This window comes from Cimex lectularius, unplaced genomic scaffold (assembly GCF_000648675.2).
Source record: "Cimex lectularius strain Harlan isolate CLEC.00 unplaced genomic scaffold, Clec_2.1 scaffold28, whole genome shotgun sequence".
In the NCBI taxonomy this organism is placed as follows: Eukaryota; Metazoa; Arthropoda; class Insecta; order Hemiptera; family Cimicidae; genus Cimex; species Cimex lectularius.
The window spans coordinates 355,898-377,784 of record NW_019392712.1 but is presented as its reverse complement, the minus strand read 5'-3'; the positions used below and the strand labels follow the sequence as shown (position 1 = coordinate 377,784).

The 21,887-nt window shown below is 32.0% G+C and overlaps 1 protein-coding gene across 3 annotated transcripts; it reads right to left on the bottom strand.

Annotated features, from left to right (window-relative positions):
• Nucleotides 1–1,892: 1,892 nt before the first annotated feature.
• LOC106669977 (serine/arginine-rich splicing factor 1B-like) lies at nt 1,893–21,430 on the bottom strand. 3 transcript variants are annotated; one of them, XM_014399908.2, is made up of 6 exons: nt 20,891–20,964; nt 9,982–10,137; nt 9,348–9,535; nt 7,779–7,951; nt 7,571–7,714; nt 1,893–2,299 (listed from the first exon to the last, which is right to left on the bottom strand). In XM_014399908.2, exons 3-6 carry the CDS (start codon nt 9,418–9,420, stop codon nt 2,096–2,098), a joined length of 594 nt encoding a protein of 197 aa, XP_014255394.1. In that variant the 5' UTR covers nt 9,421–9,535; nt 9,982–10,137; nt 20,891–20,964; the 3' UTR covers nt 1,893–2,095. The 3 variants fall into 3 exon arrangements, with proteins under 3 accessions (XP_014255394.1, XP_014255392.1, XP_014255393.1); XM_014399906.2 differs by lacking the exon at nt 9,982–10,137 and having other exon boundaries at nt 20,891–21,430; XM_014399907.2 differs by lacking the exons at nt 1,893–2,299; nt 9,982–10,137 and having other exon boundaries at nt 7,198–7,714; nt 20,891–21,429.
• Nucleotides 21,431–21,887: the final 457 nt, after the last annotated feature.

Genomic DNA, 21,887 nt, shown 5'->3' with positions numbered 1-21,887 from the left:
AAATAAATAAAGCTGATTAAACTTTTTAGACTTAAAACTGTCCATAATAAATAACTTATTAAAAAATTCACTAGTTTCGTGGTACGCTTGACCAATTAATATCTTACAATTAATTAAGGTTTTCAGTTGAGATAAAAAAGTCAATGGCACGAGTGGGATTCGAACCCACGATCTTCAGCTTAATACGCCGCTGCCGCAGCTCTACCACTTGAGCTATCGTGACCTCGATCCACTCGGACACCAACCTCCCATCTCAACCAAACCTTTTGAATTTCCCCTCCTTTTTGTCATTTTTCAAATGTCGTGTAATCAATTTGATTCTCGGCGACAAATGAAATGGCCACGGAGAGCTTTAGTGAAGTATACTTCATTTTAAACTTATTAAATTCACTAGTTTCGTGTCCGCTTGACCAATTATCTTACTTATTAAGGTTTTCAGTTGAGATAAAAAAGTCAATGGCACGAGCGGGATTCGAACACTCCCAAACCTTAATTAATTGTAAGATATTAATTGGTCAAGCGGACATGAAACTAGTGAATTTAATAAGTTTAAAATGAAGTATACTTCACTAAAGCTCTCTGTGGCCATTTCATTTGTCGCCGAGAATCAAATTGATTACACGACATTTGAAAAATGGCAAAAAGGAAGGAAAATTCAAAAGGTTTGGTTGAGATGGGAGGTTGGTGTCCGAGTGGATCGAGGTCACGATAGCTCAAGTGGTAGAGCAGCGGCGTATCAAGCCGAAGATCGTGGGTTCGAATCCCGCTTGTGCCATTGACTTTTTTATCTCAACTGAAAACCTTAATTAATTGTAATAAATAACTTAATTGAAGACATATGTAGAAAACCTATAACTACATATACTATGATACCAGCAGGTTCTTATCATCCATGGACCCCAAAAGCTGCTGGATTCATTTGGCTCATAGACCGTATGTTAAAACTCCCATTAACATTTGCTAATTATTAAAAAAAATACAAACAATTAAAACTTAAACCAAAGTGGCAGGGAAATTAAAACGAGAGTTAAAGAGCACTTGCTTAAATTGAACAATTTTCTGAATGTAAAGAAAGACCATCTAAAAGAAACAAAACAACTTCAATTTAAATTTAAATGCAATAGTGTTAAAAAGCTTCAACAAAGAGAGGAAATAGATTGGTTTGACGAATTTTAAATAAAATGTAAAATTATACATGGGGATAAATGCATAAATGATATATTTTGATTTACCTCCTACTAAACATGTACCTAAATAATATATGACATACAAATTAATCACTTATTATTTTCTAACAGCATTTATTAGTTTAATGTTTGGTCGTGTTGTAATTCAAGTTTTTTACACGTTCAAAATTGAGCGGCATCAAAAACCAGCTTCTCATTGACCTATTGCGTGGGTGGAGCATCGGTGGGTTGACTCTTTCTTCAATTCATGTCGAGAGACGTGTTTTAACTCCTTCAACCTGATGATGAGTGTTTAATTCTTGAAATCCAGATCGTTGAAAACAATATTGAGTAAGAACTATCTTTTAAAGTTGTTGAACAACATACTCATCCCATCTTTATCATTTACAAGAATATTGCATTATTACGAAGAGTAAAGAATGGTTATTACATTAGTTAAGGAAAACTATATTTTTTCTTTTCCAAGTTATAATAATATATTTTTTACAACAATTATTCATTGAAATTAAAAGTAAAAGAGACTTCAGTTTTACGAGTATTGTCTTACCAAATAAAATATATTCTAGTGGATTAATAAAGTTTATTCTAGAGCGCTTATCTTACTTTTTAATTATAGTTAATGTAAATTTTTCTTGGTGAGCTATCTTAATTTATTACGCTAAGAAAAAAAAATCCTTGTAGTAACTATTAAATGTAAAATACATCTTCCACAATTATGTTTTAATTGATAGTATTGTTATCATTACAAATAGCACAAGTCAATTCAATCACTTACAATTTAAAAAAAAAAAATTGAAAACTAAAATAAAGTGCTAATCAAACTTTCAAAAAATGTCCAGTCTAATGGCCAACCACATAATTGAACGAATATATGATATAAGCAAAATAATAAATCTGTGGGCGTCACATTAAGACCTAGAGCGTGAACGAGATCGAGAGCCGGACGCGGAAGAATAACTTCTCCTCGGCCTAGGCGATATCCCCTTCTTCCTCGGTGTGTAGCTCCGGCTCCTAGACCTAGATCTTCCACCTCTGTCGTAACTACTATCCATGCTATCTCTTCCATAGGCGCCGCTCTCATCCTCTTTGTCACGAACGTAGGATGTTTCACCCTGAATATGAAATAAAATAAAAAATAAAAAATAAATCAAAATTGTACTTGGCAATGTAAAATAAAAATTAATATTTATGCGCATTAAAAAAAAAAAAAAAATAATAATAAAAAATAACCACAGTGCACACAAAAGCTGACATGTTTAAATTATTAGTCACACAAAAATATAAATAATCACAAAATAGTTATAACATAAAACAAAACTACTAAAGCTATATCATTATGTGCTATAATACTATTCAATTTTTTTAACTTCTCCAATGTGCCGGATAACAATGGGGGGGGGGGCTTGTGTTAAGATTGTACATATACATTTTTTTTTACTATTTACCCTTTTCACTGGAGAAACCAAACACTAAAAAAATAAAGGGTTTGTGATAGTTTAAGTTAGGATAGGTACAGTTAGGGAGAGTTTAGGTTAGGTAGGGTTAGGAATGTCACATTACATAGTCTTAACCTTAACTCATTCTTTAATGAGTAGAGTTAAATATGCGAATCATGTTTTATCTATGACAATGCCCAGTTAGACAAAACATCTTTACTTTCCAATACTTCCTTTACATCCCTCTCATCCACTATGTGCTTTCAAAATTATATGTTAAAATGTGTTAAGGGATAGGCTAGGTTAGGAAGGGTTCATTTAAGTTAGATTATGTAAGGGGTTAGGGAAAGTTTAAAATAGGTAGAATTAGGGGGATAGTGTAGGTTAGATTAAGTAGAGTTAGATTAGGTATGGTTAGGGATAGTTAAGGTTAAACAGGACTAGGGAAAGGTTAAGTTGTATATTGTTTAGGTAAGTACAAAAAGATTTTAGTGCCAGTGGATTTTATTTATTTATGGAAGACAACTTTCACTCACCTTGTGAGCATCATCAGCCTTCGTTTAAACAAAACAGAATGAACTGATGATGATGATCACAAGGTGAGTGAAGGTGCCTTCCGTAAATAAATAAAATCTGCTCGAACTAAAAGCTTTTTGAACTTAACTAAACAATATATGATGAGGTTCCAACACAAAGAAGTGCATACTTAAAAAGAACTGTTTACAGTTTAAGTTAGATAGGGTTAGGGAAAGTGTGGGTTAGGTTATGTATCTCATCTACCCAAATGTGAATAACTGATGAAACAATAAAAAGACATACTAATAAGATATCACTAGGTTCTTAATAATCATTTGAGATAACAAACATAATTTTAAATTTGCTAAATGTAAACAGAAACTTTATTAATGTTACAATTCAACCCACAGTGAAATAAAACCCCTTTGGAAAATCTGTAAGGATTGTACAACCTTTACATAAATGTTACATTTTTAAAATTTAGAATGAAACTGCAAAATTAATTGTTAAATAAATAAATAGAAGGCTCCTACTAAATTTGCATGCAAGTTAGCTATGTTTTGGTAAGTAACAAACAATAAGTGAATCATTTATCAAATCTAAAAAAAAATAAAAATAATAATAATAATATATATACCGAATATAGCCCATTTAGTTAAATATTAACAACACAAAGCTTCTAATGCGGAATAAGGAATTAAAAAAATATATCCACTGTACTTACACTCAAACACACACGTGTTTTTTTTTCATCCATTTCCACACCAAGAAAAGTCTAATACGTTTACTAATATCTGTCTGCTTCTAGTGTTCACAAATAATAAGGCTGAAGGAAATGTAATTAGAAAGTGGTAAAACTATCAAAAAGAAAATTTAATTGTAACTAAGACATTCACAAAACACATTTACCAACAAAACAGGATCATGTCGCACTTCCACAAATATACAATAAATCTATTTTAACTATTTCTGCTGGAGATAAATTTTCATTAACATAAATCACTAGATAAGAAAAAAATTATATCACTCATAAATTGAGTGTGTGTGTGTATATATATGTATATAATGTAGGACAATAAATTTTCTTGGTTATCTCATAAGATTGAGATTTTACTGTCTCTCCTATGAAAATCACAAAAATATGCTAACATTATTTTAAAGTAAAGATTAAGAGATGCAAAATAAAAAAAATCAATAAATCAAAAGAGAATACAAAAATTGGATATATTTCAGTAGGTGAGATTTAATCTCTTTGGTGTTATAAAATTTACAGTTTTTATTAAAAGACTTACCTTGGTCAGATGTGTCTTAATAAACCAAATTGATCTTTGCCTTCATTCAAAATACAAAAATGTATCTTGACTAATATAATACATACAATGTGCTTATTTATTGAAATATTCTCATATCCCTACGGATGTTAATTTGTTAGTACCGAGATGAGAGAAAAGTACCAAGCCTAGCTGTAACTAAGAAAAAGTACACAAATGAGGGGCCACTTTCCAATACTTAAGAGTTGCCCTAAAAACCTAATCAAAACTACACTCCCCATCAAAAAAATTGCAACACCTATAAATAAATGACAGACATTAGAGATTAATTGTATTATTACTAATCAGTCCATTTTTTCTTTTTTTAGTAGGTATTTCTATTAGCTTTACTGTTAATTTTGTTTGTGTCACGAGTTGTTTAAACCGTGATTAGTTAGTCAGAATCATAACACTACATGAAGACGGAAAATCATCACACATATCGCCTTGTCATTCAATATTCATGAAGCTCAAAAACAGTCCTGTCATTAAAAAATTAATTGCTGGTATTCATAGGATAGAGTTAACTGTCAAAGACAATGTCAAACATTATATCAAGAAGGCCCGTGAAAAGCATCCTTTTCACCATAGAACAATTAGAGGACACATGATCGTGACCTGGAGTGAACTTAAAACAATTAAATAATAAATGTTAAAAGTTGTGAAAAATAAACACTGCTCTCTCATGATTTTACAGTTATATTTTCCCTCATAGCTTTACTGTTTATTTTATTATTTTACATTAATAATAATTTAATAAGGATTTGAGTTAGTGAACTTGACCGCCTAGCACAAATGGAAAAGTCTCAATAGAACTATTTATATTTTAGCTCCTCCGGCCAATAACAGCAAGAATAAGTTCCCAATGGCCACGCAAAATACAACAAGCAAACTATCAAATCAATTCAACATTTGAATTATTGGCAGTATTTGACACAAACAGGACTGAACAAAGTCAAATGCCTAATTTTTTTTTTAAATAAGACATGCAAGTTTCTTTTAGTTATATATACATAATTCCAAAGCTAAAAAGGCCAATTATTATTTAGATAAATTTAGTGAGGTATCTAAGAAGCGAGTACCTACAATAAACAGCCAAATCTACTCATACAAAAAAATCTAAATGGAAAAAAAACACATAATCAGCCACATTTAAAGCATCGATGAATTATTAACCAAACTAGAGGAAAAAACAGGTAACAATATTTTTTTTTAAAGGGTAGTATTTTATTTGAGGCTTTTTATCCCGTATAGAAATTATTAAGGATTAATAAATAGTAGACTTATAGTTCATAGTTTTGCAATATCAACAAGGATGTGGATATTTTTTAAGGACACTTTTTACAAATTTGTTTAATTTTAGTTTTACTGCCATAATTGAGCGATAGTAAAACTTTAATAAAGTATTTTTTATTTTATTCATTACAATGTGTACTTTTTTTTAGAAAACTAATGTCAAAAATTAAGAGAGCATTGAATTTTGTCAATTTACTTCAAAATGCAAAATATATTTTTAAAAAACCTGTTGATACAGTAAAACCCCCTATAACAGATACACAAGGAAGAAGTTGAGTAATGCAAAATATAGTCAAAAGTCAAGAGCCCTTTTGGCCAATTCCAGGCTAAACAAAGTGATCCTCAACTAAACTCAACCCCCCATTAGCAGAGGGGCAGGAATTTTTGTTCCTTCCTTATTTTCTGTTTTCTTTATGACAATGAATGTACCTATGTAGTACCCAAAAACAGATCACCAAAATAAGGAACTTAAAACAGAAGAGGGTATGTGAAGAAGGAAGAGTGCACAAAAAAAGAAGCAGTTAAAAAATGATGAAGAAATGAACACATAATTTCTTAACAATTAAAACACAAAATGTAAACAAACCAAATTTTTATTGTCTCTCAATAAAATATTTTGTGCCTTACCTAGCCTAAAACATCTGTAACCATTTTTTAAAATATATAAGTTAACTTGTTTTTTATGAACATTTAACAAGATTACTGTTTATGTCCGTTTAAAAGGGGTTTGAGAAGTTCGAAATGTATAGAAATCTCTCTTTTGTTTCGTATGCTATATTGTCTGTTAGAAAAGTGGCCGCTATAGAGGGGTTTCACTGTATTACAACTGCTAAGACTATTTTTAACAATTCTTTAATGTATGTTAATATGTAATTCAAATATTTAATTAAATGAATTAAGCAATTATGTCCAACTATGTGAAAATTATAAGCACAGAGTACGATGGTGTTTAATAAACTGTTTTAACTGAATAATTATTTTAATCTATTTTTCAATTAAACAATAAAAAAATCAATTTGTTCCATGCTGGAAATTAAAAAAAAAAAAAAAAAAAAAAAATTGTAGAGTCCCATTTATCTTAATATTTAAACGCATTCCTCGTTTATAAAATAATTAGACCAATAGCAAATCTAAATGATAAAAGATGCTAAGAAAACATTGACTTTCAAAGCATAATATTATATGAACTTACCATTAAATAATGTTGCCTTATTTGCCAGTATGCTTAGATGGACACAATTACATTATTTTGACATTAAATGACATTAAAAACGGCATTAAAAAAAAAATGTAATTCTAAATTTGAATATAAAAAGAGAGAAAAGGAATGATAAACAGGACTCTACTGTTGGGATAGAAACAAAAGTCAGGATATAATTAAAAAGGTTCAAATTGGAATAATCCATGTAATAAGCGAGAAAATTGTGTTTTCAATTATGAAATTCAATCAGATCTACTGCAATAGAAATATAATTAATATAATTTTGAAAGTTACATAGCATTTTATACACAGATTATAAAAGTAACCGATTGAGATCAAATCTTTAAATCAGTTAAATAAGACTGAATATTTCACTTTTAAAAGTAAATTACAATGACAAGACTCAAATTCTACTCCCGAAACAATTACTGGTCAAAGAATTTAATATAATTAAAAACAACTATATATTTTTGTGAACACAAATAAACTCATTACTGTTGAACATAAAAAAAAAGAAAAGAAAAAACTCGGAGAAGATTGAAATGAAGAAAAATAAGTGTAAAAAAGGAATACTCAGTTTTTTTATGACATAGAACGAGAATGTGAACCGAACTGTCGCCTTACAGGAGAATATGTGGGGGTGCCTCTTCGTTTTGGGGAGTAACTCCTGCTCCTAGATCGTCCACCTCTGCCATCACTACTCCTGTCAGCACTCTCGCGTCCGTAACTTCCATAATCTTCTTTAACCCGTATGTAAGATGTCTCACCCTTGAAATAAATAATTTAATTAGTTAAAAAATAAGACATACATAAATTGGACCTTGACAAATACCTCATGCGAGCGGAAACGAGAATCGTCCAATTTTTTAAATGCATATTTCATATCATCATATCTAAGAAACTCAACAACGCCAGTGCCATCCTTGAATACATCGGCGAAACATACATCACCTGCCTCTCTCATGTGATCTTTTAAATCTTGCCAACTTCCACTCGGTGGCAAACCTGTTTAATTAAACAAAGGTTAACATTTCAAATGAAATAATATGTCTAGAGAAAAAAAAATAAAATAAAAAATTAACAACTGACTGAATTTTCTGAAACATTTGAATACAAAATTTGTAATTTTTATTGGCTAAAATACCACATGAGTGACATTTTTAGTCAGATTAATAGAGTCAACCTTGCATGCGCTCACATTTTCTAAGTTGTAATTTTGTCATTACTGATATCCTCACCGGGTTGGTCTCTTGTGTTTTGGCATTTCGTCATCTTAAGTGTGTCATGTTAGATAGATAGTGAAATGCTGATAGGCGGATCAAAGTGATCAGTAAGGACCAGATTGCTAATCAATTCACAATCCCACAAACCACAGGAGGGAATCTCACAATTTAGCAGGGGTCACAGTTTTTTTGAGAGGAAAAAATCCATTTGTAAAATTGAGACACCAGGTCAACACTAACCATTATGGTCAACCCAAGAGTATTTTCAACAGGCTGTATTGTCAAACTGGAGAAGGAAAAGTTACTGGAATTTCTCATACCACTTTAAAAAACATCTTCAAAGACAAAATCGTGAACCTCGTCTCTCTTTGGGCTTAATTAAACAAGGTTAGGCTAGGGTCATGGTAATGTCGATTTTAATGAAACTTTTTTTGGTGATACTAGGTCAATAAATAAGCTCTAGGGGCCGAGAAAAATTATTTTGAGTAAAATACACAATTTTTTAAAATATGTGTTTTTTGCCTTAGTTGTGCATGTATTTCAAGGTTATTTAATAAAAATCATCCATTTTTTTTATNTAAAAATAAGTAGGATTGTAATAAAATGAGATTAGGTACAAAGTTTAAAAAATGTAAACATAATTTCAGTAAAGTTGTCCTTTAAATTCCTTAAATATAATTTTTTATGGCGAACAAAAAATATAAATTTTTGGGTTGGATTAGCTGAGGACAATTTTTATTTTGGTGATATTCTTTGTTCCTCTTAAAAATCAAGATTTCTTCTGGATTTTATACAATGTCCAAGGGATTACAATCTTGGAAGGCTGAAATTTTCTAATTCCAGGCTACAAAATGTAAAAAAATTCAGAATCAGAGTAATACAAAATAAAATGTTTGAAGTTTTGTTAATTTAAAAATTTAGAAACTAGATTTAAAAAACAACAACTTATATATAATAACCTTAAAATAAGATTAACAAAGATAATATTTACTTTTCTCTCATCTCCTAGCCTCCCATTGGCAAGAACGCAAGGATATGTCTATTTTTTGATCTATTATTTTAAAAAAAATTTATTTCCATTTTTAATTCTCTTAAGAACTGGGAAAGGTTATGACAAGGTACAAGGAAGGAAAGATTAAGGACCAGTGGTTTTAAGAGTATAATGAATTTTATTGTACCTGTAACCATTACGCGATATTGAGAACGACGAGCGGGCGGGCCTCTTCCACGGCCGACAAGGCCACTACCCATGCTGCCGCCACGTGCCCTATACCCATTTGGTCCTCCACCTCGTGGAAATTCAACCCTCAACCTGTATCCATCATAATCATAGCCATCTCTGGCATGAACCGCATCTTCAGCATCCCTGAAATAAGTCAATTTTAGATTATAAAAATCTTTTCCTGGCACTAGTGACTTTTGTGGAAAAATAACTTTAGTTAAATATGAAATATTTAATAATGAAAAGTAAACTGGTTATTTTTTAGTAATAAAACGATAATTTAAAATGTCAAACCCACAATATAAGATTAAATTGATAAGAAAATAGATTTAAAACCCCAGCAAGAATATATGTTTAACATACATTCACACTGGTATAATTAATTTTTAAGTATTTTGCATGACATATTGGATGGTTGGTATTCATACATGTAATAGACTTGCACCTGGTGTTTAGTTAAAAAATAAAATAAAAATAAAATAAATGTGTTCATTTAACAGAATAAGACATTTACACCCAGCCATGGGAAACGAAATAAAAGTACTGAATTTCAGCAACAAAAAGCGTGTGGGAAAGAATTACGATATCACCTTTGTGAACGTAATAATAATTTACTATAATCCTGGTCCTATCCTCCTATTGGCCGATAGTCCAGAGTTCAGGGGAAATTGGTTTCTGCCTGCAATTCCTTCTCCTCCAAAATCCAACCATTCATCCAATATCCTCCAAATTTAAAACCCATGTTACTGACAACATTTAACAAACCGAATTAACACATATACATTCATATTATAGACATAAAAGTTAAGTCAACCTGACTCAAATATATAATAAATAAAGAAAATTATTTTTATGAAACCATTCAAAACCAAGTGGCTGAAGATTAGAAAATACTCTTAAAAATAATATTTAATTTTTTAAAAATATTGTTAAAATAAATGAAAAATATATAATTAACAACAGCTAGAAGTATTTATTACAAAATATATTTTTTAAAACAAACTTACTACGAAAATTATTGCTTACAATTGTATTTTCTAACCAATAAGCTTTCGAATGTTTTCATAAAAATTTTATTTAAAAAAATATATATAATAAACAATTGAACTGACAAGTCAAAATATAAATCTATTAATAATTTCATCTGTTTGAATGCTCAAAAATATATCGTGTAAAATGTAACCGTTATAAATACAAATATACACTGTATATTTGAATATAAATAGCTTCCCGAATTGTTACTTAAAAAAATAAATAAATAAAAAATAATAAAATAAAATAAAAATGTACTAGTAGGGTACAAAGAATAACACAGTGGTGACTCTTCAAGAAGTCGGTCTCACTGGCCAACAGTCGTGAGGCCACTGCCTTCCAAGGGACTACTGAGAATAAGGGATATTAAGCTTAGGACTAAGGGAATTGGGGTGAGCAATAAGATTTGTGCAGTTTTCCTACTTTGGGATTTTATGGAAAATCTCCCACAAAAAAGTCAGTTTTTTTATGGATTTGATCGAACATAAAAGGGAGTGTTTACTATTTTTATATAAGAGTGGAGAAGTAATCCATTAATTAAAATTCTTATTATTATTATTGCGAGGCTATGGAGGCTTTAGGCATTTTAAGAAGAGGATTGTCGGAAGGGTTCGAGATAGAAGTTGTTGAACTAGGGAGGTTGGACGAGGATCTAGGGTTTTGGAGGTATCTTTATTGACTTACTATCGTTTTGTGAACAAATATTTCTGCAGACCATGTGGATAAGGTTGGATACAAAGTAGGAGCTTGACAACGGTTCAAATAATTTTGGACTGGAGTAGATTCTTTGGAGGTGGGAACGTTTGGTCGAACCCTAGGTTGGAATATGTGAGTGGTTTTTTTTTTGTGAATTTCGATCTGCTGCCAACTAGTCGTTTGAGTAGTTTATATCCTCTGTTTGTCGTTTTGGAAGTGAGTCTTCTGTCTATGTCCAAATAGCTGTCATTGGTTGCTGGAAGAATAATAAGAGAAGAAGAAGCTTCTACAATGGGATTTGGTTTCGTTGAGTTTGACCCTCTATTTCTTGAACTGCTCTTCCAAAAAAAGGTGGGTTTGCTGAAAGGATGGCGGTATCATCTGTAAATGAGGAGTACTGTATCAGGCTTGATAGGAATGTCTGCAGTTGCAACACCCACTTCCTAGTGGATTGGAGAGAAGGATGTTCTGATTCGTACTTGAAAGTAGCTAATTTTAGGATGAATGAGTGAATGGATGAATGGTATTTAGTTTCTAGAGCAAGCCTGAGTGCTCAATCAAATCGCCTCATGCCTAGGAAAGCATCCGAGCAGCATTTCTTCCACTCAAGGGAGGATGTGATTGTCTACCACTCTGTGGCCCTGATGAACGTTAGAGTGATGCCGCCAGAACCCGAATTGATGGAAAGCAATGATAAATCTAAACCACCAGCATATCTAATAATTTGAAACATGCGCTAGGTATGTTTAGAGAAATGTGGGTTTAAAAATGTACTTTGCTTTCTTATTAATATTTAAGCTACTTGTTATCAACTTGTTTTAATACAAAAAGGGAGAAAAATAAATTGTTCATAACAAGTCCAAAAATCAGTGTGATTTCTTTATATTCATTAACCAAAACTTGTTAAAAATAATTTATACTTTCCATACACCAAACAATGATATAGGGAGACAATTTGCAAAACTGAGTAAACAAAGCCGTTTGTACTAATGGACCAGGCATGTAGAAAATTACAAAGCACCATTGTTCATAATATACTATCTTGAACCACACTGAGAGGCATAAAAAAGTGGCCACCCTTAATATTTTTAATTATCTCTTAGATAATCCTCCATTGATTATCTTAAACAATATTTGGTCCCTTTTAAAGGATTAGAGATATATAAAACGCAGATAAAATCTCCCACTTATGTTTACAATTATTTTCTATTTTGTATGTTGGATTTTGTAAATAAATCTTTGAATAGTCATCTCTTCTTTGTTGGGTTTTCTGTAAAGCTTCTTCCTAATGTCCTGGTGGTTTGACTTTTTTAATTTATACCGTTTTTAAGTTTAACAGTTGTTTGAGTGATTCAGATTCGACTACAATCTGAGGAGACATAGCATTGTTGGAAGATGAAAAGAAAAGTAAAGCATATGGAGCCAGGGTGCTTAACATTCCCAGAAAAACTGTCCGAACATTGTGTCACATCTCAGAGAGATGATTGTTTTATTGTTTCGAATGTATTCCATAATCGACAGTCTACCACTGTTCAGATCAAGCAACAATTTCAACGAGAGATGTTAGAAATGTTAATGTCAGTTTACGCATTGTAAGGCGAAGACTTTCAGAAGCTGGATTACATGCGAGAAGGCCTGCTACTGGACCAGAATTTCTGACAAGGCACAGAAGAGCTTGGTTAAGTTTTGCAAGAAATCACATCAATTGGTCTGGGCAAGATTGAACTAAAATCTTGTTTTCGGATGAGTCAAAGTCTAGTTTAAGGTCTTCTGATGGTCAAGAGAGGGTTTGGAGAAGAACAGGAGAGCGATACATCCCCACAATATTTTTACTTTGTAGAAAAGAAGCTATGGAGATGGTGGTGTTTGGGCAGGCATTACTATGGAAGGTTGCATAAACTTGATCTTCATCGAAGGCCTCATAGCTGCATGGTACGTGGAAGATGTGTTATCAAAAGAAGTTGTTCCTTATATGCCACTCATTGGCAACAGTTTTATTTTTATGCATGATGATGCAAGGCCCCATACAGCTAGGTTCGTTCATTGGATCTACTTGAAATGGGTTTCAATTCAATGCTTGCAGTGGCCTGCATATAGTCCCGACTTCCCCCCTTTCAAACACGAGTTGTCAAAGAGGGTAAAAAGTTTCCCTCTGAGGCCAGATAATTTGCAGGGATTAAGAATGGTGCTGTTGGAGGAGTATGAAAATATTCCACAGAACTACATTCAAAGCCTCATAATATCACTGCCACGTCAAATGCAGACAGTGATCAACGTAAGAGGAAATACTCCCTACAGAAGTGAATATTTTTTTCATTATTGTAGATAGCAAGACGTTTATAGCTAGCTATTGTCTGTTAAAGAGTTAAATAGAAACTCAAATTATACAGAGAAACTTTTATCTAAAACCTATTAGCCAAGGATATATATGCCCATCTATGTAGGCAATTTTAAAGGCGAAACATTACATCGACCAACTGAAATAATGAAAACCATTATGCATACAAAACAAATAAACAATTAGAAACTTAAGGAAAGAAAAAGACTGCACAAACGAAATTGAAAAAATTCAGCCCAAATTATCACAATCAAGCAAGATTTATGAAGAACACAACTTTTATTAAAAATAATATTTATCTTATCAAAATCACCTTATTGCGTTTGTTTATTCAGGGATCAGAAATAACTTCAATGACGAGTGAGTTATTTTTGGGGTCAAATGTGTAAAAAAGGATTACTTTATTAATGTATTTATTATATAAGGGTTGACAGATTTGATATTAAAAGGGTTGGGATAAGAAACGTAATTACAATCCCTTCTTCCTACATTTCTGCATTTCTTTTTATATTATTTTATATTGGTGTTCAAATTGCAATTTATTTATTATTTTTGCCTACGCGTTTTCGTCCTGTTCCATGGGTCTTCAGGGTTGTTAGGACCTAGAATCATATTACGACTGTACTAGTATGATTCTTCTGATGTTGGGCCACAACCGGTATTACCCCACTCTATAAGCACAGCGAAAGAGAGTATTCAATAGCTGGGGCATGAAACAATTCCTTAAAGAATGGAGTCTGTCCCCCGGACACAGGCAATCGAAGGAGTTTGTGAAGGAGATCAAACCAACAGAATCGAAATGGCTATTCTCTAACTTAAGGGAATTAGGAGGCTGATAGGTATCCTGATGGGCCATTGCTCTTTGAGAAGACACCTCTTCGTAATGGGTATTTTACCAGACCCCTTTTGCCGTTTTTGTGAAATAAAAGAAGAAACGGCACGGTACGGCTCTACCTCGCAGAGTGTGATAGGTACGCTAGGTATAGATTCGAAACTTTTGAAGGAGAGGACATTACCAAATCACTCCCCGAGATAAAATGGTCCAAAATCTTGGGGTTGTGAACAAGTCTAAGAGGTTTATGCAGGACACGTGAACCGACCAAGTCCCGGACCCGTTAGGGATAGGGTATGAGTCTACCCAGGCATTTAACCACTCGGGTCTTGGTCGCCCACCCTGCATAATATATATATAGTATGATTCTAGCTCTAAAAGCCATGAATAAGGACCTATGGAACAGGAGAAATTAATAAATAAATCTCAAGTATGTTCTTCATAATTTTTTAAAAATAATTAAATAGTAAATAAAAAATAAATGAATAAATAATATTTTTTTGAAAGAAAAACTGGATTATTTATCAAATGTTAGTCAGAAGCATTTTTTTTCTCCTATTGTTTGAAAAACAATAGGAATAATCAAGTATCAAAATCAACCTTTAGTGATTTCACATTTCTCTTTGTAATGTTAATTTCAACTTAATTTCATGGGTTTTAAACTAGTCATTTTTTCTCAATAGATTAGAAAATAAATGGATAAAAATTATCGGTTCCCCCCCCCGTTTATCAGATTTATCAACGACAATTAGTCTATCTACGACGTGATGTTACATTACGGCATCGTTCCTTTTTTAGTCATCTGTTCTGACTTTTTATCAAGTATCGCTTACATCACAACAGCAACCTTATAACTAGCGATTATATCTACTAGGTTTATTTGGGTTCAAAGTTTGTACGATTCTTACTTTCATGTGTGAAAAAAATACTGTCATAGTACCATCAATCAATCAACATTGTTAAAATTTGCTTTCATTAATATTGTTTATGGTGCCAAAATTAATAACAAAAACTTTATTTACTTATTCTGGGCTATTAAGATTCAAACCTGGGCCCCTAAAGTGATTAAATGAGTCACCATCAAATTTAACTATTGTTGCACCCCCCCCGAAAAATAAATAAAATAAATAAATAAAAAATCTAGTACAAATAAATTTAATAACAAATTTGATCAAATATTGCTAATTTATTGTTTTCACTTCCATTCTGTAATTACTAATTTTTGAGAACAAAATTTGAGATAAAAGAAAGTCAATGTCATGGATGGAATTTGTTCTGAAGAAAGTGAGTAACATGGACTTTTTTAATCTCAAATGTCATGTTTAAAAAATAACAAGTTTTATGTTCAATTTTTCTCATAGGATTAGGATCGAATTAATCCAAAAATGTTATTAAACCACATGTTCAACAAGGTAGAATTATGTGATTTATATTCATTATTATTAATTATTATTCATATAAATAATTAATATTCATTAATAATTATTTTATTATTTTTTTGAATTGTATTTTTTATTCTATTATCATAACTATTATTATTATTATTATTATTATCATCTAAGAAGTGACATAGGTAGTAAAAATGTTTTTTTTTTTTTTTTTTTTTTAAATAAAATGTCAATACCTTTTTCCTAATTATTGTTATATTTTATTATTGTTTTTGTATCTATTGATTTTAACATTTGTTCGTCTGTTATCTATTTCCATGTAAATCTTTTTTGGAAAAATAAGTAAATAAATAAAATAATTAATCTTTAAAAACAGCATTTTTGTTCAGATTACTAAAAGATATTTTGAATTGTATTTGTTTTTCTCTCTTATCATTTTTGAGAAAAGCATAAATAATTTGCATGTGTGAGACTCGCACCCGCGTGCAAAATTCATTTTCTTGGTGCGAGCAACTTACACCTGCGATTGGTGAATTTAATTTACAGTATACCTAAATAATTTGTAAGGGGGACAAAATTAAAATAAAATTTAAATGCTTTAGAACAAAAAACCCTAATGACCAGAAACAATTTTTAGTGCTAGAGTTATTGCATACATGTTATAAATAAGAGAGAAAAAAAAAGTTTAATGGGAAACAACAATAAAAAAATCATAACTTTTTATTGCACAATTGAAGAATGCCAAAAATTTAACCCACAAGGGTAATATCAAGGTCAAGTATCTAAAATTTAATAGTATAAAAATTAGCCAAACAAGCAAATATTTAACGCAGTAAATAATTTATAAAGTTTTTTGTTTCATTGATAATTTGATCACGTGTTTACGGATGATAGGATTGATTTCGAAAACTGAACAATTCACACTTGTGAACATAAGGTCAAATTACAACTGTATGCATTCTATAACTGGAGAAAAAAAGAGGTTTAGATGCATTATAACAATGGAGAAAAAAAACCACAATTCACAAAAACACAAATTAAATAATAAAAAAATACAAATCAGAAGAGAGAAAAATCTGAATAATTGAATAAACTGACATGAAAATAAAAAATGCAGAAAACAAAAAATTTCACCCAAACGCTTAGAAAATCCCAAATGTGCTCATTTGTGGAATCCTACTGTACAAGATCAAACATTTTTAATATTTAATTTTCATGTTGGGATGAGATCGTTGGATCATTTAATTTTTAAAGGTCATTGTCCTTGTTTGTTATCAGGCTTCCTTTGTGTTTGTTTAATAGAGGATCAAAATGAAAAAATCATTACTTAAATCCATATTTATTCTGTAGATTTTTTTTAACCATAATATTCAGACATTTTGATATCAGTGCAATAAGAGCCATTTGGGAAGAGGATGTAATTAGACTGGTCTGGCTACAGCTGGATACGGAAATCATGGTAATGCAAATAAAGAGAGGAAAATAATTTTTTCTTCTAGGCCAAGGCTGTCCTAGAACTACTTTTAGTTTATAATGACAAATTGAAGCAGGGAACTCAAGTACCTGACGCCTTGTCGCATGTTAGTGGGGTGTGCACATCTGTTTGAAACAAGCACACACCATGCGACAGAATATAATGTATATCAGTAGTATTAGTGAAATGGATAGCTCTGAGGAAGAATATGAGGAACACATGGAAGTAATGGCAGCAGAAGCGATCTGCTTACTTTCAATGAGGAACAGAAAAATTTTGCTTCATGATGTGAACCTCATTAGAAGTATATCTAGCAAATATCTATGTTGATTTCTATATTAGAAAAGGAAGATCAGGCAAAAAATGCTGATTGATTCAGTATTTTGTATTTTAGAATGATGAAATATCAATTTGATTATATACTTGGAGCAATAAAGGAACGGATCAGAACAAATATAAATTATTATATACCATTTACCATAGTACCACATTTACCCTCAAAGACAAGAAAAAAGGGAAAAACTGACGCCGGACGTATTTTGTTGTTTTCTTTTATCATTATTTTAATCACAACATACTTATGTTAATGAAGGTCAAATTAAACAAGATCAGAAATTTATGAGGTTTTAACGAGTATTTTAACTAACAATCCCCCCCCCCCCCGAGAACAGCACAGAAAACTATTATTAGTATTATCAAAGAGAACCAGTTTAAATTAATTATACTTTTTATCTAAGGTCCTGGACTAATGGTTGAGATGAAAAAGCTAGTGTCACGAGTGGGATTTGAACTCACGACCTTCCGAGTGGATTGAAGTCACAATAGTTCAAGTGGTTAGAGCAGTGGCGTATTAAGCCAAAGGTCATGGGTTCGAATGCCACTCGTGACACTAGCTTTTTCATCTCAACCATTAGTCCAGGACCTTAGATAAAAAGTATAATTAATTTAAACTGGTCCTAATGTTCAGCTGCTCATTGACTGGTAAACTGAAACCTTGGAAAACCATATCCATACCTCCTCGGTAAGGAAATTGCGGTAACCGAGTGGTTAAAATGGACTCCTATTTGTTACGTTAGCAGTTATGGATTTGAATCCTAACAGAGCCCATGCTTTTTTAATTGATAATAGTGTGAAAAATTTATTGTAAAGTGGTTTGACCCCTCATCTGTGACACCCAGTGGGTAGTTGGACATTAAGTCCTACTGTATAACAGGAATTACTTTACTTTTGCCTCATTTGTAATAAAGTCTAGCACTGTTAGTATTTCATCAAGGCCCTGTCAGACATTGGGTAAAAGAAAAATTACCCTTTTGTGGGTACCAAGGCAGAGGGGCTATAAGAAAGCTGATAAATTGACCAAAGAAAATTCAGTGAGGACACCTTTCTATCTTGAACCCTTTTGCCGCCAAACAATATTGCCAAAACCCTAGATCATTGGGTTAAAGAATAAGTCCTTTTCTAAATTTTTTAATACAACTCATTTCTTAACTGCAGAGGAAATTTTGAAATGGGTTTAAGAATGAGCTTTCGGTTCAATAGGATTGCATTCCACGACATCATGTAAAAAAGGTTTGTTAGAGTTAACATATTCAGATCGGGATGAAATTTGGATTTTTTCCCACCTCTAATAGGTGTCATGGCTCAGCCCAGTGCTGCTGAGGGCCTTCAGATGGCTAAAGTGGGGAACACACCCGACACCAATCTGATCCTATCATGTTTTCTCTTGGAGCCATGAGTATCGGATGTCTTTCATTAGATTGTTGCTATCTTTCCATTTTAGTTTTATTTATATTGGAGGTTTCTCTTTGATAATACTAATAATAGTTTTCTGTGTTGTTCTCGGGGGGGGATTGGTAGTTAAAATACTCGTTAAAACCTCGTAAATTTCTGATCTTGTTTAATTTGACCTTCATTAACATAAGTATGTTGTGATTAAAATAATGATAAAAGAAAACAACAAAATACGTCCGGCGTCAGTTTTTCCCTTTTTTCTTGTCTTTGAGGGTAAATGTGGTACTATGGTAAATGGTATATAATAATTTGTATTAGTTTTCCTGATCCGTTCCTTTATTGCTCCAAGTATATAATCAAATTGATGTTTCATCATTCTAAAATACAAAATACTGAATCAATCAGCATTTTCTGCCTGATCTTCCTTTTCTAATATAGAAATCAACATAGGTATTTGCTAGATACACTTATAATGAGGTTCACATCATGAAGCAAACTTTTTCTGTTCCTCATTGAAAGTAAGCAGATTGCTTCTGCTGCCATTACTTCCATGTGTTCCTCATATTCTTCCTCAGAGCTATCCATTTCACTAATACTACTGATATAAATTATATTCTGTCGCATGGTGTGTGCTTGTTTCAAACAGATGTGCACACCCCACTAACATGCGACAAGGCGTCACACGTGACACTTTTCTCATCTCAACCTTAGATAGAAAGTATATTTAATTTGAATAATTAATACTGTCATTTATAACTACTAAATAGACATATTGGGACCATGTTTTGCACTCCGAATAATCAAGCATGTATGGCGGAGAAACTAAGCAGTACAAACTGACATTCTTGAGCCATTTTTTGTGACATTTCATCAATTCATTGAACAATTTTTGATAATAAACATATTCAGTCGTGAAAGAAAACCTCACAGAGCAAATGTATGTTCTACCATGGCAAGCGTGATGTTCGCACAATTACATTCGACAAATTACAGGTTTACAAATTTTAAAATCCATCTCGGTCAAAGAGTGGGGCAAACTTTGCCACAAATATAGTACGTATTCAATTTGACCCTTTAAAGCAAAACAAGACTGATTGGAAAAAAAAAGATGGAATCTGACAAAAAATAGTGTTTTAAATACACAGAAAAATAAATATCTGAGGAGAATCAAGGCGATGAGTTCGTTTTGACCGCCAGTTTTGTACTTCTCGTTTACTAATAATGTAAATTACGTAATTCCTTATAAAAATAAGTTTTTAAAAGGTTTTCATTGCTTAGAATTAGTCTTTCTTGGTATGTATTGATATTTAAGTACTTTATCGACTTATGGCAACAAAAATGGGATCTAACAAATGATACAGAAAGGAAGTTTTTTTATTTTGTTTTTTCTTTTGGAAAATTATTGTAATAAAATCAATGCATAGGCGATAATTAAAAGGAAAGCCGAGAAATTCGATCGCATTAGTTTGTAAAAAAAATCGATTAAAATATGTAACGTTACGAAAGCCTTTCACCGACGCCACACATAGGTTAATATCAATATATTTAAAAAAAAACTTAAGTATAGAAACCGGTAATTTGGTTTTTTTTTTAATTTTCCGAACTGACTCAAATCCATCCTTTTCCGAGGGAATGGTTTTCCGGGAGAAAAGAAAAATTAGGCGGAGGGAAGAGAGCGGATCCATGGCGGTATGAAAACAAAAACAATCCATACACCCGGGAAGGGAAAATTATGAAAAAAAAAGTTGAAAAATGGATTGGAATTTGATAAATTGGGAGTTAAAGCTTAGAAATTTAATGGTAACTTGTTTTTCAAATGATAAACGAGAGGGAAATGAGTGAGCAACTGGGATGCGGCGTGGAAGGAAGAAAAAACCCGCCCAATCAGGGGATGCGTTTTCAACTGTTAAAAAATAGGAAATAAAGATAAAATAATAAACTGAAAAAAAAAGATTAAGCTAAGAGGGTAAAATAGTGTATAATAAGAAATAAAACTAGGTTTATTTACCTGCCGTCTTCGAACTCGACGAAAGCAAAAGGTGGCCCTCTACGGTTTTTAAGATCGACAAACGTCACTTTACCAAATTTGTAGAAAAGGTCTTGGATGTCTTTTGTTCGAATATCAGGCGGGAGATTCCCAACGTAAATCCTGCATTCGTTTCTTCCGGACATGATGTGAGCTCGAGATGGTTTTCTGTTTGTGTGTGTTTTGTTTTTTCTTTCCTCTTCGACTTTTTTTTGTTTTCGTCGACTCTCGAGACTTATTCTATCAACCCTCTTCCGTACACACGCGGAGACTACGGGGGTAAATAACGAAACAATAACAAACCTCGCCCCTGGTCTAAACCTAACCGGTTAAGTCGAACAGACTGCCCGTGCCCTTTTTTGTTTTTTTTTAGAAAAAAGTTTATCCTTTTAACACTGATCCCACGGCGTAAATTGTGTTAACTTTTACATGAGTACGGAAGCCTTTAGACTAATGAAGTAACAAACACAAGAAATAAAGCAGAACACTAAACTGATCAGGGCTGCCAACGCGAAAACTCCTCAGGGTTACGCAGCGCACGACTCAATAATATATCTTATAGAATATCTTCGTCTGATATAATTATCTCAATTTTTTTCCCTTTAAACGATTAAATTTCAATAAATGACAGTGAGAATATTTCTTATTTACATAACAGAAAACGACCCAACCCGGTTCCTGACTGTATTATCGTACATCTTATCAAAGGGTAGAAATACATTGTGTATTATTCATTCGAAATTTTAAACTTTAGAATGCCCATATTCCCCATGTTAAAAGTCGTTGTTAAAAGTTTAAAAAAAATCATAAAACTTTATCTTGTATTCTTTCGAAAAATAATGACTAGTGGTCTTATGACGGGGGAAATTCAGCAAGAACAGGCGGACCAGGAATCAAAAATGACACCGGGGGCGACCGACGTCCAACCATCAAAGTCAAACTGCCCGTTTCACAAATTAAATTACACGCTATTTCAAAT

Bases quoted from the DNA above. Each gene is read 5' to 3' on its own strand.
- LOC106669977 (XM_014399906.2), bottom strand. From the start codon at position 21,054: ATGTCCGGAAGAAACGAATGCAGGATTTACGTTGGGAATCTCCCGCCT. The intron at 7,715-7,778 runs GTATTTGTCAAG...ATTTATTTCAAG, and splicing joins CTCGTTTCCGCTCGCATGAG to GGTGAGACATCTTACATACG. The intron at 2,300-7,570 runs GTAAGGCGACAG...TTTCATATTCAG, and splicing joins GCACCCCCACATATTCTCCT to GGTGAAACATCCTACGTTCG.